This window comes from Aspergillus homomorphus (genome assembly GCF_003184865.1).
Source record: "Aspergillus homomorphus CBS 101889 unplaced genomic scaffold BO97scaffold_4, whole genome shotgun sequence".
NCBI classification, from domain to species: domain Eukaryota; kingdom Fungi; phylum Ascomycota; class Eurotiomycetes; order Eurotiales; family Aspergillaceae; genus Aspergillus; species Aspergillus homomorphus.
Window position 1 is genome coordinate 36,370 of NW_020291890.1, and position 15,489 is coordinate 51,858.

At 52.0% G+C, this 15,489-nt stretch overlaps 5 protein-coding genes across 5 annotated transcripts; 1 reads left to right on the forward strand and 4 right to left on the reverse strand.

Annotated features, from left to right (window-relative positions):
- Positions 1 to 674: 674 nt before the first annotated feature.
- BO97DRAFT_411020 (GAT-like domain-containing protein) lies at positions 675 to 2,197 on the reverse strand (the record flags this gene model as incomplete). The annotated part of the gene is made up of 5 exons (XM_025696162.1): positions 675 to 1,409; positions 1,457 to 1,840; positions 1,933 to 1,965; positions 2,031 to 2,098; positions 2,161 to 2,197. 5 exons carry the CDS (start codon positions 2,195 to 2,197, stop codon positions 675 to 677), a joined length of 1,257 nt encoding a protein of 418 aa, XP_025554862.1.
- Positions 2,198 to 3,073: 876 nt separating this feature from the next.
- Positions 3,074 to 4,694, reverse strand: rpl17 (60S ribosomal protein uL22). Its single transcript, XM_025694643.1, has 4 exons — positions 4,612 to 4,694; positions 4,093 to 4,306; positions 3,712 to 3,899; positions 3,074 to 3,648 (listed from the first exon to the last, which is right to left on the reverse strand). Exons 1-4 carry the CDS (start codon positions 4,612 to 4,614, stop codon positions 3,496 to 3,498), a joined length of 558 nt encoding a protein of 185 aa, XP_025554863.1. The 5' UTR covers positions 4,615 to 4,694; the 3' UTR covers positions 3,074 to 3,495.
- Positions 4,695 to 5,000: 306 nt separating this feature from the next.
- Positions 5,001 to 6,220, reverse strand: BO97DRAFT_173579 (SDR family NAD(P)-dependent oxidoreductase). Its single transcript, XM_025690323.1, has 3 exons — positions 5,841 to 6,220; positions 5,353 to 5,777; positions 5,001 to 5,283 (listed from the first exon to the last, which is right to left on the reverse strand). Exons 1-3 carry the CDS (start codon positions 5,897 to 5,899, stop codon positions 5,012 to 5,014), a joined length of 756 nt encoding a protein of 251 aa, XP_025554864.1. The 5' UTR covers positions 5,900 to 6,220; the 3' UTR covers positions 5,001 to 5,011.
- BO97DRAFT_173565 (Zn(II)2Cys6 transcription factor) lies at positions 6,109 to 9,009 on the reverse strand. The gene is made up of 4 exons (XM_025690322.1): positions 8,672 to 9,009; positions 7,211 to 8,517; positions 6,841 to 7,163; positions 6,109 to 6,782 (listed from the first exon to the last, which is right to left on the reverse strand). Exons 1-4 carry the CDS (start codon positions 8,803 to 8,805, stop codon positions 6,318 to 6,320), a joined length of 2,229 nt encoding a protein of 742 aa, XP_025554865.1. The 5' UTR covers positions 8,806 to 9,009; the 3' UTR covers positions 6,109 to 6,317.
- A 3,685-nt stretch (positions 9,010 to 12,694) lies between these two features.
- Positions 12,695 to 14,946, forward strand: BO97DRAFT_173610 (ferric reductase family protein). Its single transcript, XM_025690324.1, has one exon. The coding sequence runs from the start codon at positions 12,948 to 12,950 to the stop codon at positions 14,793 to 14,795; it is 1,848 nt and encodes a 615-aa protein (XP_025554866.1). The 5' UTR covers positions 12,695 to 12,947; the 3' UTR covers positions 14,796 to 14,946.
- Positions 14,947 to 15,489: the final 543 nt, after the last annotated feature.

Genomic DNA, 15,489 nt, shown 5'->3' on the forward strand with positions numbered 1-15,489 from the left:
TAATCCAGACACGCCAGTGGCCATAGACCGATGGGCGTGCAGCGGTCGCACGCACCAGATCGGTATGATCCCAAGCGCCGACTGGTTTCACGTAGATGGGCGTGAAACAGCTGTGGAGATGCGACTTATTAGCAGTGAGCTCGGGATGCTTGGCACAGTTAGGGTTTCACCTACATTAATTCCGCGCCTTGCCCAGCCAGACACCGATTTTTATTCCACACGCTCTCCCTCTCCAGCGGATCCTCCTAAATTTCCTGGCCTTGGTTTGCTGTGCCCCCCCCTCGCCTGTAGGAACTTGGGAAGATATCCAGCCAGGGCATTTCCAGCCCGGTGACGGCGGCTGGCGCTGCCGGTTCGAGCTAAGACCCCGATCAGCCAAAGAAGATCCATCAAGCATTTCCACCCCTGCTGGAACCGAGGCTTTGAATGCAGCAAGTTCATCTATTCGGAACGAGCATTGCAATATCCGAGCCAGGCTCCTGTCCATGGCGGCTGCCCCTGCGAGGGTCAGGGCTGGCGTTATACGACCCACAATGCACCAATAGTAAAAGAAAGGCAAATAAGAATAGTAAACTCAATCTAACACTGTTCCGCAGAGAGGTATCGTATCGAGGTATCGCTACATCATAAAAACACACAAGTGAGGGAAGGAAGAAGGGAAAGGAAGGGAGAAATCATGAATGCTGGCCTGGCCGCTGCTGCGCTTCGGTCCACCAGTCGCTGCTCGGTCCGTCTGTCCTCGGCTCGCCATACGTCGAGGGGCCTGCAGTAGTGGTGTGGCGGTCTGCAAACGGATCTTGTTCCCCATTACTATTCCCCGATCGCTGCTCGTGCCAACCGCCATTGTTGGCATTTGACCCCGAAGGGCCTGCGGCACCGGGCATCATTGGCGCCGACGCAGAAGACGGAAACATAGTACGTTGCGGCTGCCGAGGGGGTACTGGAGGTGGTGCGTGCATTTGCACAGCACCAGACGCAGCGGCTTCGTTGGACGATGATGTTGCTGGGGACGGGCTACCGCTCTGGCCCATCGATCTACGCGCCCGAAGGAGGGCATGCTGGTGATTCGACAGAGCCACAGTGAGTTCGTCATTTGTTTGGATAAGTGTTAACAGCGTATCCTCATCAGGCGCGGGGTTCGTCGCGTGAATATAGTTCTGAATAACGCGAGACGCCGTACGACATCGGTCGGAAAATTCGAGGATGAGTTCATTCTCCAGCAATTCGGTCGGAGGAGTCGATTGGACAAACTGCGTGAGCAATTTCGCCGAAGTCTTCGCCTCGGAAATCCGCTCAGCAAGCTCTTCGGGCCGTGGTAGCGTGTCCCGCTGTCGCGAAGGAGCGAAATGGTTCTGACTCGCTTGTGGCACCCGCACCTGCGATGAACTCCGGCTGGCCTGAAAGCGGTCCTGTCATCAGCGCAGCAAGGAGATTACATCACCAATAGTATACTCACACTTAACCCGTTAGGCCGACCATTGCTCTTCCCCTTTTCTCTGCTCCACATCTGCAGGAGAAGCGTGAGATCCTCATCCCACGATCGCTGCACCTCCAAAGCATCCAAAGTTTCCCACAACAAGCTGTGGACGCGGTGGTCCCTCCCCTGTTTGAGTAGATCCTTCACCGTCGCGACGAACTTGGCGTCAAGGTTTCGCGAAAACGTATGGCCCGGGTTATCGACGAGGATGCGAATCAGCATGATTGCGTTGTACTGCACATGACCGGGGTGCTTCGACGGCTCCGACAAGATATTGCGAATGAGCAGTGCGGCTTCGCGCGCTGCGTTGGGGCTGGATTCTGCATTCTCGACAATCCCTGGAAGATGGACGTACTCATTTCCCTGGACACATAGCATGAGTCTTTGGTCGCAGGTGAGACACGCGAAACTTATGGGCGTGGCGATCGAGAGACAAGGAAAGGAAAACGACGTACGACACTGTTGGCGCCTTCTTCGCAGAAAGCAGTCTGAAGCACAACGCAGTATAATTAGCTTGGTACGATCTGAATGAGGAATAAGGGGCTAAACAAACCACTTCTCGCAGGATGATTCCCTCGGGCGAGTCATCGGGAAAAGAGGGGGGACTGTCGCGCGTGGGGCCTGTCAGACAGCAGGGCATAAGGGACTGATACTGGCATGATCGCGATAAGAAAACCACTCACTGCTACGCTTGCTGAAAGAGTTGAAGATGCGCTTCATGATCGCCGTACAATGCCAAAGTGATGAGAGAGTATGAATGGTATGATAGGGAAGAAGAGAAGGATATAGACAAGAACAATCTGAGAAGCAAGCAAAGAAAGGGAGGGGGGGGGGAGGTAAGAAGCAGACCAACAAAAAAAAAGGTTGACTTGTAGTTAGTAGTAGTTTCGTTGACTAGGCGCCGCAGTAACTGGAGAGGGAAAAGCAAGCAACGTTAGCAAAAGCGGCGGACCGACCGAACGGCGGCGAGCGGCAGGTCGTATTCTTTTACTCCCACTCATCCCCCCGAAACCTTCCTCGTTGTGAAGATGTGTGAGGATGAGATCAGAACCCAATCTGCTGTGGCGAGGACGCTTTGTCGGCAACACGCAAGCTTGGTCTTGGACAGGTCGAGAATGACCTGGGGAACCGAGATCTTCCTCTCGTTCTCTCCCGCTCTCTCTGCCTATGCCTAAGTATGGTTTCCGCCGCGGTTTGGCCCCATCGGCGAATGATGGCGCCTGCTTGCGACCACGGACGACCCAGTAATGCGCAGGAGCTTCACCAGCGCGACCCACCGGATACAACTACGTATGCGTGTCTGTTGTGATATGCTTTGCTTCCTGTCGTCATGGGCATGCGAGTCGGTTGTCGGGTGATCGCATTAGGCGGAGGTGGAGGATACTCACTGGTCGGGGAACACAGCCACTCTTGGCGTGTCAGGCAGGCATCAACGGTCTTCGGCACTCTGCGAGAGCCTGGAGTTCAAGGATGATGGATCTAGCCATCGCTTGTAGGTCCAATGGCTCTGTGGCGCAGTTGCAGCCTGTTTCGATGTCTCTGCTGCAGGTACTGTACATTACTACTACTAAAGACACGATCTGGAGATACCCCAACTTTTACTTCATGAAAAAAAATAAATTCCGTATCCATTTCATGAAATCAGCGCTCAAAGTGTTCTGAATTATGAGAATGTCCGAACCAGCCGTGTCGACCCATTTCATCCATTCCTTCGGGTTGTCAAAGAGAGAATCCTCGACTCTTGTTCTACCATCACAAGCCCTTGCAAAGCCTGTCGGGACAGAACAATGAACTCCTAGGGAAGGAACCGGTGGGAGGTGGATAGAGATCAACTGTCTCAATTGTGACACTGGTAGATGGTCTCGCCCGTTGGTTTCGAATTTTTTCCATTTGTCAAAAAAGTAATAATTTCTTTTGTATTCCTTCCGTGACCAGGTAAAGGTTTCCGTACAACAGCGAACTCCGGCATTCCCATTCAGATTCTGACCACTTCACTTCCCCCGACACCCATGAACCGCTTATGCCTCGATGAGAGCACGGCGGATCTGAGCGCCACGCTGTCTGGAGCTGAGGCGGACCTCACGCTGGACAGCGGGACCCTTCTGGACGACCTCCTCACCCTCAGTAAGGATAAGCTCGATGTGGCAGGGGTTGGTCATGTAAGGGTTGATCTAATCAAGAGTATGTCAGCCACTGGTGACCAAGAGATTTCATGGTTCGAGGATTCAACATACACGACCGTGAGCACGGTAGGTACGTCTGCGGCCCTTGGGAGCCTGGTTGACCTGGATGTGCTTGACAACAAGGTTGCCGGTGTCGAGACCCTTGGTGTCGGCGTTGGCCTCAGCGTTCTTCAGGAGGTCGATGAGGAACTCGGCGGACTTGACGGGCCAGCGAGCCTTGCTGACACCCCACTGCTTGCCTGTAGAATGAAGACTGTTAGTTGTCTTCGTTCAGAGATTGTTGCTGATCCCAGGATTTCAATCTGTCCCCCCAGGCCGCTCTCATATGCCCTTCACTTCGACGGCCACGCTCCCAAATTGGTTTCCGATTCCTCCGTTGTGTTCCATTCCGCGATCCATTCCATGTGGGGTAAAATTGAATGTGGCACTCACCCTGAGCGCAGCGGCCGGTGCTGCCAGCGTACCGGCGCATAGGGACGGCCTCAGCCTTCTCGGTAACGTTGGTGAGGAAGGTAAGGGCACGCTGCAGCTTCATGCCGTTGATGGCCTGAGCGGTCTCACGGGTGTTCTTGAAGCTGACACGGAGGTAAGAGCCGCGAGCGCGGGCGCTCTTAGCAGCCGGGATATCCTGAGCAGCGTAACGGACCTGATGGCGACGGAAAAAAAAACCCAACATCAGCATAAGCCCTCAACATATCAAAATCCTCCTAGCACGCCATTTGTTTTCCTCCGGAGCAGAATTCGTAACGGGAAAGATAGGTGGTCCATTTGGTGGTTGTGACAGCAGGGGTCGAGAAAATTGGATATAGGCCTTCATTCGGGGGACATGGGCACACAGGATCGAAGATTTCCGGTACAATGGTGGTTGAAAATCATGGAGACCGTAATTCTCGCGATAAAATCCTCTGCTCCGATTCCAACAACAGCAACGGACTCGAATATAGCACTCACCATCTTGATGTGGTTGCCGAGCGGGTGGTCCTTCGATGTCGGGTGAGAAGTTTTGTCGCTTTTCTGTCGTCGGCCGCTCGAACTTGAGATCGCGAGGCTCGCTCGTTGTGGTGCGCTTTTTCGCGCTTGGCACCCGCCTAGGGTATGTTAGCCCTAGCACTAGTGTGCTTCTGGTAGGTTTCCCGCTCACCGCCCGGCAGTAATCCGCCTTGGGTTGACGCAAGGGTCGGGCCCGGGCGGACAACAACAATAGCAATAACCACTTCCTCAATCTACATGCCGAGCAAAGTTACTCTAATGATCAGTACTGATGCGCCTCGCGGCCCTTTAATTGTTGAGCTTTCAACACTTCGTGATACTAGAACAAAAAAAAATTGACCTCTCCCGGAGGCATCACGGCCTATTTCAACCCGCCTGCGATCAACAAACTTTGGCCCGTCATGTAACCTGTCGTCACAAGCATAGTCACCACATTCGCAACCTCCTCTGGAGTCCCGACCCGTCCAAGGGGGATACTTGCGGCGATCTCGGGAACGGATTCGGCGTTAGGGATCATCCCTGTGTCTCCGATAATAGCGGGTGCCACATCGTTCACGCTGATATTGTACCCGGCCAGTCGAGTGGAGAGATTCCTCATCATACCGGTCATACCAGCCTTCGAGGCGGCATAATCTGTAGTCCATCATCCGAAATTAGTAAGCTGCCAGCACATGTTACAAGCAGACAACCAAGATAACATACGGCAACCATTGATCCCTCCTCCGTAGCCGGCAATGGAGGACATGAACACAATCCGACCCCATCGCTGATTCTTCATGTGCTCGACCACTCCTTTTGAGAGAATGAATGAAGCGCGCAGATTGACGTTTAGTGTGTAGTCGAATTCCTCGAGTGAAATATCCCAGATCTGAGGGAATCGCTTGCCGTGGCCGGCATTTGAGACGAGGATGTCGGGTCGTTGACCGTGCTGCTCGTCAATCTGCGCGAACATCGCCTCAATTTGCTCGGCAGAGACAACGTCCACCTGATGTATAGTAATGCGGAGCGCAGGGTATTTTGATTTCAGGTCATCCTTGAGAGATGTAATGGAAGTCAGGTTAGACGAATATGTCAAAGCCAAATGGACTTGGCGCGCAGCCAGTTGTTGTGCGCAGGCTGCTCCAATCCTGTTGGCGCAAGGCCATGGTCAGCATGGAGAATGAAGCTATAAGTATTCATTGCGAGCTCACCCTCCAGAGGCGCCAGTGATCAGTGCCAGTCGGCCGCGGATATCGTTTAACTGAGCCATCGTTTGGAAAGATGGCGGTAGCCTGGGTGTGTTGATAGGGATTGGAGCGATTGGACTTGGACAACAGGATTGGTAATTACGTGAGGGTAAACAGACGACGAGTTTGAGGATGCGATGACCGAACGATCATCGACCACAGGAATCTCAATAGCCATGTTCCCCTCAGGTCGGCGCAAATCCGACTCAATGCTTTTCCCCCCACGACCCCGCATTGAACAGTGGGGGTGAAGGAAACGGACGGGCGGCGGTGGTCAAGCCTGTGTGTAAGTCGTAAAGCTGGTTGATACGGCCCGTACAGGCCCAATACGGAAATATACCCCGGTGCCCTGGCCTCCATTGCGTCAATAATGCCCATTTCGCGTCAAATCATTCCCGCCTTGCAATCACACTCGCTGCCATTCGGCAATCCTCGATTCTTCTAAAACAGAAGGTTACTGCTCATGTCGCCCGACCATGTCGGTACCTGCCATGTCTGGGGTCGATCCTGTCCTGTAGTGAATAGATCAGGGTTCTGGAATGTGATTAGTGGGAGCGTGTTCGTTCCCGACATCTGGTCGCCTGAGACAAAGTCCCCAACAGCCTCGAGATCAAGCCATGAAAAGTCGTTCGCAGGGCTAAAGTGCACATGATCGTTGGGGTTGGATGTCTGGTGCGGCAGTGTGCTGCTATTGTTTTGCATCAAGATCTCACTTTCTTGGTGCGTTCCTGCTGGCGAAGCAGCTGGAATCGATTTTTGTTGCCATAAGAGCTCGAGAAGCCGCGAATACCGTGACCCAATATCGTCAGGCCCGGCACTGGCTCGCCTCAAAACTTGCGTTGTCCGAGTGACAAGATCTCGCACCTTCATCTCTTCGGAGAACATCATGACACCGAACGAGCGGGCCTAGCAGGAAGCAGATCAGTGCCAAATCAATGCATTTTGAAGAGTTCCGGGATTTTACCTTGTACAGAAACACCGCAGCATAGATCCCATATAGGTAGAATCGCAGCGGCATGAAGTGGAGATGTTTCTCCGGGTGGACCACGTCGACAAGTATAGTCAGGTAAGCTTTGGCAGCATCCACTGACTCGTAAATAAATCGAGCATCCTGCATCGAAGCTACGTTGTTAAAGGTTGCCCGCAAGTACTCTCTTTGGGACTGGTCGTCGTTCTTCAACTTGGAGACCAAGGATTGAGAAATAGCTGCCTGAAAAGCAAAGGCGTTGGTGTAAAGTCTCAAGTATTCGTAAGACAGCTGCAGTGTGACCTTCATCGGCGTAGAGCCTGCTGCTGATTAGCAACCAGGCCTGACTACGGGAGGTTCGACTTACACGGTAAAGAGCCCCAACGAGATTTCCATCGCAGGATTGCAAGTCGAAAGTCGTCAACGTACTTCACGTAGTCGCCCATGAGCATCATCTGGTTGCTCGTTCGCATCCCGGAATATAGCACATCATGTACATTGTTATAGAGTTGAGTAAGGTCCAGTGTGGCCTGGAAGATCCTTGCATAGTCCTCATCACCTTCGTTAACTGGTTGAAGCGACGGGAAATCCTGGCTGACGAGACCGGTCATTGGCCCCGGTCCTCGGGACCAGAAAGCTCGTCCGATGCGGACAGAAATTAATCGATCTGACACATAGCAACTGGTCCATGCTAATCGCCTCCGAGCCTCCGTCTCTGTGTCCCCGGATGAGTCCCCTCGAAATGATGTTCGGTCCAGCCCGAGGAAATAGCCAGATCGCAGAGCAAGACCAACATGCATCCAAGCAGCCCGGTCCTCCTCTCCACGGCCAACTTTCTCTATCCGGGGTCGGAGGCCTTGGGGTTCCCATTCTGCTAGAAGAAGTAACGCTTCTACAGCCTCCACGTCGCAGTCAGCGCCGGCGGCAATCCCAGATATCAATTCGTGCATGTACTTAGAACAGTACTCGTGGATCTCCGGTCGCTCTACCAAGTCCTTGGATGCAATAGTCAGGACCGCGGTGAGGAGATGCTTCTCATTGTTGGCGAACGTATCCAGTGCGCTTCGCTCAAAGTATTTCCGTGGAACCAATGGGAGGTACGGGTGGAAGTGCTCGGCATATCGAAGGACTAGCTGCCATACTGTTCCTGTATCTAGAGATCGTGATTGTACAAGACGGTATGCTTTGATGCCATCTGTTGGCTGAAAGTCACTCACAGAGCCGTTCTGGAGTGCACTGAATCCCGTGAAGCCATTCGAGCTTGTACGAAGAGATTCGGCTCTGAACTCCGGACTGGGGCCATCCGCGCCTCTTTTCGCAATGCCAGTCAAACACTGCCATGCGTCAGAGGGATTCCGAGGTACGGAGCCGATCGAAGCCGTGTCTTCATCGTCCACGGAGATTGAAGTCGCTGTTGGTGGGTCTGGGGGAACAAACATGAGCGGACCAGGGTACGATCCCGAAACCGTTGCCTGGTGGTTCTCTGGATTGGAGGGACTTGCTGCTTCTATGACAGAGTGTCTCCGGCCTGATGTTATACTGTCCGGGGTGAAATTCTGCATTTTGTTTTTGCGAATGCGGCGTCCGCCTCGGTTGGAGCTTCCCAGTACACACTCGCGATTATCGCGAATACAACGCCGGCAGGGCGGCACACCAGGACTGCCACTGCTGTCTCTATAAACCCGATTGAGTTAGCCATATATGGGAATCAGCTCTCACATGCATGCGACCATGGAACGGAGATAAAATGAATGTAGGCAGGATCGAAGAGCAAAAAGAGATGAATTAAAGGCGATTGAGATGGTAAATTTGTTAAACGGCGACCTACAGATCACATTTTGATTTACGCTGCCTGCAGTGCAAGCAAGCTCTTGACACGCGTTTCATCAATTGGTCTGAACGAGCCTTCGCTCTCGACCCTGGCGTTCCCGCGACCGGGGAAGATCCTTCGTCTTGCTCCATGAGGAACGCTCATTCAAGTGCAAAGATCACTTCAGATACTCAGTTGGCCAGACAGATTTCAAAGCAGCATTTCCATCCTAGCAATGCTGGCAGACTAGCCTATTGGAGCGACGCGTCGCGATTTGGCTTTGAGATACCATGCAGGTAATGAGTGCGTGTGGGAACTGTAGATGGTGTGATCTGGAAGGGATTGTTGAGACGCTTGCTGATCAGCGAAGAGATTTGATGTCAGTTGTACTAGGCGAGAAGTTTTGGTGGGCGTTCAGCAGCTCTGGCGTGCTTCAATGTTATCGTCGGGTTTCTGATTCGAGCTTCATCAAGGCGCTCGTGCTTTCCCCACACTGCTGGCTCTGGCAACCTAGGTAAAAATAGGTTCAGCCACCCAGACAAAACGCATGCACTAAGCCATCAGCCAGTACTCCACATGAATGCTGCGCTAATCACATATGCTCGATTCCAAAGTATGATTTGTGATGCACAGGAGGCGCGGAGAAAGGAAAGTGCTTTCCAGTACCTCAGTGGCAATGGTGGTATTACCCGCTCCATACGCATCGCTGTATTCTATCCCAGCAGTGACCTTGTACATCAAGATGAAGAGTTTCAAGCCGAATGAATCATGATGGTTCAAGTAGCTACTAGTACTAAAGAGGCAACCTCAATCTAGTGTTACTAAGGGGGCTAGGTAGTCATGATTCCTTATTGAGTTGGAACTATGTTGATGGCTGTTGCCATGCTTGTTACGAAAGGTCTCGGAGCGGATATATACTTTCAGCTTGCACTGAAGCCAGGAGCCGTTGCTAAGTACCAGTATAGGAATTCCACATAGATTTGCTGCATCACATTTGAGGCTCACAAAGACAAAGAAATCCCCATGCAGATACTAGCTCCAAGTTTGTGGCGAGCAGTGATGCATTAGGTGTGAATTACTTTCCCAATCGAGCCCGGGGATAGATGCCTTTGTTGATGATGATATTGACAGCAATACAGATTACAGTACGAGGACGCCGTCAGGCAACCAGAAGGGGGATTCAATAGCCGTATGCGGGGCATCGGGCTCTGAACATACCCGATCGGTAGATACCTTAGTCATGCTGCCCCCGCATGAGAAGACAAGCAAAGCATGGGAAGAATGCAATGAATTTTTATAATACACAATACCCAGCCATGAGCTGAGAGAGTCTTAAGTTCAACAGAGAAACCGCTGCAGTGAGACTTATCCTAACATTGGCTGTCGAGCTTGCTGAAAACATTGCAGGTGTCTCAGACTGAACCCGTTTACAGTCGGTGTGCTGCACCGGCACCATAATATCACCCCAGGTGCCGTAGGCTATTGACAATGCGCAGGTATCTCGCTGCAAATGGTAGGGGCAACCGCTCTGAGATGCATACCACTCTATAGAGCACTGCAGCGACCAAGCAAGAGCCAATTAGCTCAACCAAGTACGCAAGCAATCAAGCGACGAAGGCAGCGAGACACAAGACGGTGAGACGAATCTTGAAGCAAGGCGGCAAGGTAGCAAGCCCAAGCATGCGAAAGTCCTACTGTTTCCTCACACTCGACCACGGAAGTGCTTCGACTTTCATCCGACATCCTAGATCCCGAGGTAGGATTCGGATCTTGTGTTTCAGGGGAAGTCGCCATGACGGTAAGCAGCCAGACCGGCGAAGAAGAGCGCACCACGATAGGTGATAATTGACATGTGCAGGCGCCATCGAGTCAAGTTCTTTATCTCTGGTAAGGAAGTTAACCCTGCTTCGACACCGACAGGCGAAGGATGCTAATATGTCAGGTCATATTTGCCGTAGCTCGTCATACCACACTGACAGCCGCGCAGGATTTATTAAGTGCGTCTCAGATCCGTGGAATCGTCTTCCCTTTTTAGGCGCCGGAAGCATGGCATAAAAAGCTAATGAGCTACTGCCTGTCATTGTTAATTGAGCATCGAACTTCCATGTGGCTTTTGGTCGAGCCGAAAGAACTGGTACGTAGAATGCCAAGGGTAAACGCACATCCACTTTTTTTTTTTCGTTCCGAGAATTTTTTTTTAACTTTGTTTTCATCTGGAATTTGTGTTTTTTGAACTAACCAAACTCCAATACTCCAAGAATTCAAGGACGGAGGGCCGACTGAAGGAAGACTATTCCGAGATAGCCAGAGTCCGAAGTGTCCGAACAACTGGTAGCGAGCATAAATAATATGAAAATAGATTAACAGATTAAACAGGGCGGGCCTAGTCTCGGACCCGTGACCGCCATGTGCCTCCGCCTAATTTCCCTGACTGTATCTCTAATTCTATCTCTTTCCCTTCTTCCACCTTACCTTCCCCCATTCCACTTTCAATTCATCGACTAATTATATTCTTGTCAAAGATTTCCGCCACCAGTTCGGACAGCAGGCTTGTTTCACCGAGACTCTTCGCTAACAGCTAGTAGCTACACCCTCCCCCCTCCCCCGTCCCCCTCCCTCCCACTCTCGACCCTCTCCGCTCGCATGCACAATAACTCTTAGTCAGTGGCTGAATTTGACCCTGCCAGTGGGCATCTGTGGGCCGCCAAACATCGCTCTGGCCAATATGGAGCAATCGTTTCAGCTTGAACTGCAGCACTTGAAACATGCAAAGAAGTCGCGATAAACCAATACGAGCTTTTCAGTCGAGATATCCAAACCTCAACATGCACGTCTTTGGACCTGTGGGAGTTCTTCAGATGTAGTTCTGGTCAGGGGCTGGCTGTTCAGTGGTCAGCGTTGCGCCTCGGTCGGATTACCCCTGCTGCAAGCCTGCAGATTGCCCCGTCTCCGCGGCTGCTGCTTGGAGCCAAGAGCGCTAAACTCCGGCCAAGCCTGGAGACCTGCCCATCTCTATCAGAAACGACGATGCCATCGTCGGGCCCTCATCGCGCTCCAGAGCTCTTCCAACCGGTTCAAGGCCGAGCGCAGACGTTTATCTTGGCGCTCAAGATGAATCCCCCTCAGGAGGACCACGCCACTATTGCCTGCTAATGCGTTTGTGGCCCTGACGATTGGTCTTTCGGTCTGTAGCTTGATGGCAGTCCCGGCCCGCTGCCTGATGTGGTACTTTTCTTTCGCTTAAAGAGTTATCTCTCTGCGCCGTGCATCTCTCAATGTAGAAGTGACTTTTGCTCCATCTCTTACCTTTCGTATTCTTCGAACCCTCTTCTTTCACTCTTTTCCATTCTTCCTACTAACACTCTTGCCTTCTTCTTATCCTAGCCAGCTGGCTGGTCGTTCTTTTTTCACCGAGCGGCCTGTTCATTCACCCATTGTCCAGTGTTCCAAACAATCGACCATTGTGCCCTGTGTTGAAACGTACAAGCTTTCTCTGCCTCTCTTGGGTCTTGCCGATCATCTCCTGCACCCGGGACATCATCTATCATGAAATAGGCGGAATTGGTCCTCTTTACAACAATAAACACTCGCTTCTTTGTGTTACTTACCTGCTCTTGCCGGCAGCTTTCGCTTCTCTTAGCCGCTGGACTTCTTTTTCTTGACGCTGTGCGTCTTTCGTCCCCTTGCCGCATTACTTTCCTTATATTATGCACGTAGGCTGCTGGAGGTGAGTAATATCCGAAGGCTGGCTCACCCCTCGTGACGCTGGTCATAACCTCTAAGACTAAATCTGGGTAGATCCCAAACGTCAAGTTGGCTCTTTTCCCTGGTGTCCCCGACATTCCTTGGTTCCTCCAAAGGACATCACCCGTGACAACATCTTGGTCATTTGCCCATCCCTTGGAATAGAGGTCATCATCAGGATTGCCTGATAAAACAACCCGCCAGACAAGCTCGGTCCAGGTTCAACTCGTGAAGCTTCAAACACTATCTTCGTGTGTCAAAACCAGCCTTCACAGTTGGCCGATACTCCTATACCATCCGTCGCTCTCGCTGGGGGCCTTGTTCGCTCGAGATTCTCTGGAAGTCCCTTGCTCTTCCCCACATTCCTTCCGTTTCCCTGCCATTAAGCTCTCTTCATTATACGCAGCCATTGGCCTGTTTCAAGCGGATCGTGCGCTATTGTTAGGAAGGTCGCTGGAATCACTACCCCACAGGACCCGGTTGTCTCTCTTCCATCTCCTGTCACCGTTCTGATCTCCTACAACGTGCTGTGCAGGCCATCGCTACTCCAATGGATGGTGTACGGCAGCACATAGCCTCTCGGGGCTATGGCGTCAATGCCACTTACATTTATGAATACTCTAGGGGTCTGAATGGAGTTGATGTACCTCGAGATCATTTGTTTACACAGATCATCTACGCGTCGTTGACCATCCTTGCATTTATTGTCTTCTGCGGACGAATCGCGCAAATCAGCCATTCTTACCTTCGCCATATCACATCTCTGACGGCAAGCCGACGAGAACAGACCTTCTGGAGTGTCGAGGTATCATCGACCTGGGCGAACATCAAGAAGCATATCCTGTATGCACCCCTCGGAAGCAAGCGGCACAATCGAGAGATTCAGATTTCGTCGGCCCTCAACGTGGGCACTGTGCCTTCCAGATTCCAAACCATTTTCGTTGGTCTTTATCTCGCTAGTCAGATCGCCTACTGTGTTATCCTTGACTACAAGGTGAACGTCAAGGCGGCTCTTGTCGCTGAGCTGCGCGGTCGATCTGGGACGCTGGCCGTCCTCAACATGGTTCCTCTTTTTCTTCTTGCTGCCCGCAACAACCCGCTCATTCCCCTGTTGCACATCAGCTTCGATACGTACAATCTGCTTCACCGGTGGCTTGGTCGTATTGTTGTCATCGAGAGTGTCGTTCACACAGCTGCATGGGCGGTCAATGCATGCGACGAAGTCAGTTTCTCCGACATGCTTGCACGCCTACGTGATACTCCCTTTTTCTCTTGGGGATTGGTTGGTACCGTCGCGATGGTGATTCTCGGTCTCCACTCCCCGTCTCCGATTCGACATGCCTTCTACGAGACTTTCCTGCATATCCACCAACTTTGTGCTCTCCTTGCATATATCGGTGTCATTATGCACCTGGATCTCGACAATCTCCCCCAGAAGCCTTGGCTTATCGCGATTGGTTTAATGTGGCTCCTTGAGCGGCTGGCTCGCCTCGGCCGAATTGCATACCTGAATATCTCCCCTAGTAAAGGCTCTACGACTCTGACCGTCGAAGCCCTCCCTGGCGATGCCTGCAGAGTGACTTTCCAGCTTCCCAAGCGCGTTCACGTTGGCGCAGGTAGCCATGTGTATGCCTACATCCCGAGCGTTGCTCTCTGGATGTCGCATCCTTTTTCTGTCGCCTGGGTTGAACCCAGCGAGTCTGTGACAGCTTCAGCAACGACCGGCAGAGCCTCCGACCTTGAGAAGCAGCCCCTTTCAGATCTGGACAACTACATGAAAGCCCACCAGCAACCGACATCGGTGTCCCTCATCGTGGGTGCTCGCCAAGGTATGACCCGCAAGTTGTACAACAAAGCCCTGGCGTCTCCTAGACAGACCCTTCACACGTCCGGCTTCATCGAAGGGCCCTATGCCTCTCATGCATGTAACTTGGCTAGCTACGGCACGGCGGTGCTCTTCTCCGCCGGCGCTGGCATCACGCATCACATGCTTTCCGTTCGTGATCTGATCATTCGCTCCACCGAAGGCCGTGCCGCCACGCAAAAGGTCTATCTCATCTGGTCCGTCCGCAGCACAGAGCATCTCGCCTGGGTGCGAGAATGGATGGACCAGATCCTCCGCCTGCCCGGCCGCCGCGATATCCTGACGATCAAGCTCTTCGTCTCGAAGCCCAAGTCCTCTCGGGAGATCGTCTCGCCCAGTGCCACCGTGCAGATGTTCCCGGGTCGGTGCAAGGCCGACGTCGTTCTCGACGAGGTCATCCCCGAGCGCGTCGGCGCCACGGTCGTCTCCGTCTGTGGGCCTGGTGCGTTCGCCGATGAAGTCCGTGCAGCTGCCCGATCTCGGATCGGCAAGGGTGCCGTGGTCGATTTCGTGGAGGAAGCGTTTACGTGGTAGACACCTACACCTTCCCCTAGCACCCAACCAAAAAAACATTATACATATGCTTACTTGTTATCTGAATGGCTATTGTGATTCAAGCCTTGGCCTCTTTTCAGTGTTTCATTCTCTGTTCCTTCTTTATCCTCACCCGCCCTTAATATTCTTGTCAAAATTTCCCTTGTCTTCTTCCTTTACCCCTTCAATTCTTTCACTCTTTCTTCTTCAATTTCCTTGAGATATATATCTAAACCATTGTTCATTATTACAGCCAACCAACGCATCGCAATCGTGACCATTGCATCTTCATTTCATTACCATGACCTCATCCTCATCCTCATCCTCATCCTCATCCTCATCCTCAATCCTCAATCCTCAATCCTCAGAACAAGAACCACCCACACCAAAGCGCAAGCAAACTTTTGAAAGCATTGCCAGCCCTCTCACCCCGATTGGATCTGTCCATCCCCCCACACAAAAAACGCTTTAATCCCGACCTGTACTGTACTGTATCCTTGTACCGAGACGACGAACGACCGCCAGATCAATACCATTATCTGAATACTATCTAAAATCCATTCATAGCTAAACTACGGACGAAGACACACCCACCTAACCCCATTCTTAAGCCCATCTGAATCTGTACAACCTAGAACCCCAAACCCAATCCAAACCAACCGTATCTAGATTAAGAACCAGACACTTTCAAACT

Coding starts and splice junctions, on each gene's coding strand:
- rpl17 (XM_025694643.1), bottom strand. Junction 3,900..4,092: donor CACCGGCCGCTGCGCTCAGG/GTGAGTGCCACA, acceptor TTCATTCTACAG/GCAAGCAGTGGGGTGTCAGC. Junction 3,649..3,711: donor CCTACCGTGCTCACGGTCGT/GTATGTTGAATC, acceptor ACTCTTGATTAG/ATCAACCCTTACATGACCAA.
- BO97DRAFT_173579 (XM_025690323.1), bottom strand. CDS start 5,899: ATGGCTCAGTTAAACGATATCCGCGGCCGACTGGCACTGATCACTGGC. Junction 5,778..5,840: donor ATCACTGGCGCCTCTGGAGG/GTGAGCTCGCAA, acceptor TTGCGCCAACAG/GATTGGAGCAGCCTGCGCAC. Junction 5,284..5,352: donor AGGAGGGATCAATGGTTGCC/GTATGTTATCTT, acceptor GATGGACTACAG/ATTATGCCGCCTCGAAGGCT.
- BO97DRAFT_173565 (XM_025690322.1), bottom strand. CDS start 8,805: ATGGAGCAAGACGAAGGATCTTCCCCGGTCGCGGGAACGCCAGGGTCG. Junction 8,518..8,671: donor CGTAAATCAAAATGTGATCT/GTAGGTCGCCGT, acceptor TCGGGTTTATAG/AGACAGCAGTGGCAGTCCTG. Junction 6,783..6,840: donor CTGCGGTGTTTCTGTACAAG/GTAAAATCCCGG, acceptor GCTTCCTGCTAG/GCCCGCTCGTTCGGTGTCAT.
- BO97DRAFT_173610 (XM_025690324.1), top strand. CDS start 12,948: ATGGATGGTGTACGGCAGCACATAGCCTCTCGGGGCTATGGCGTCAAT.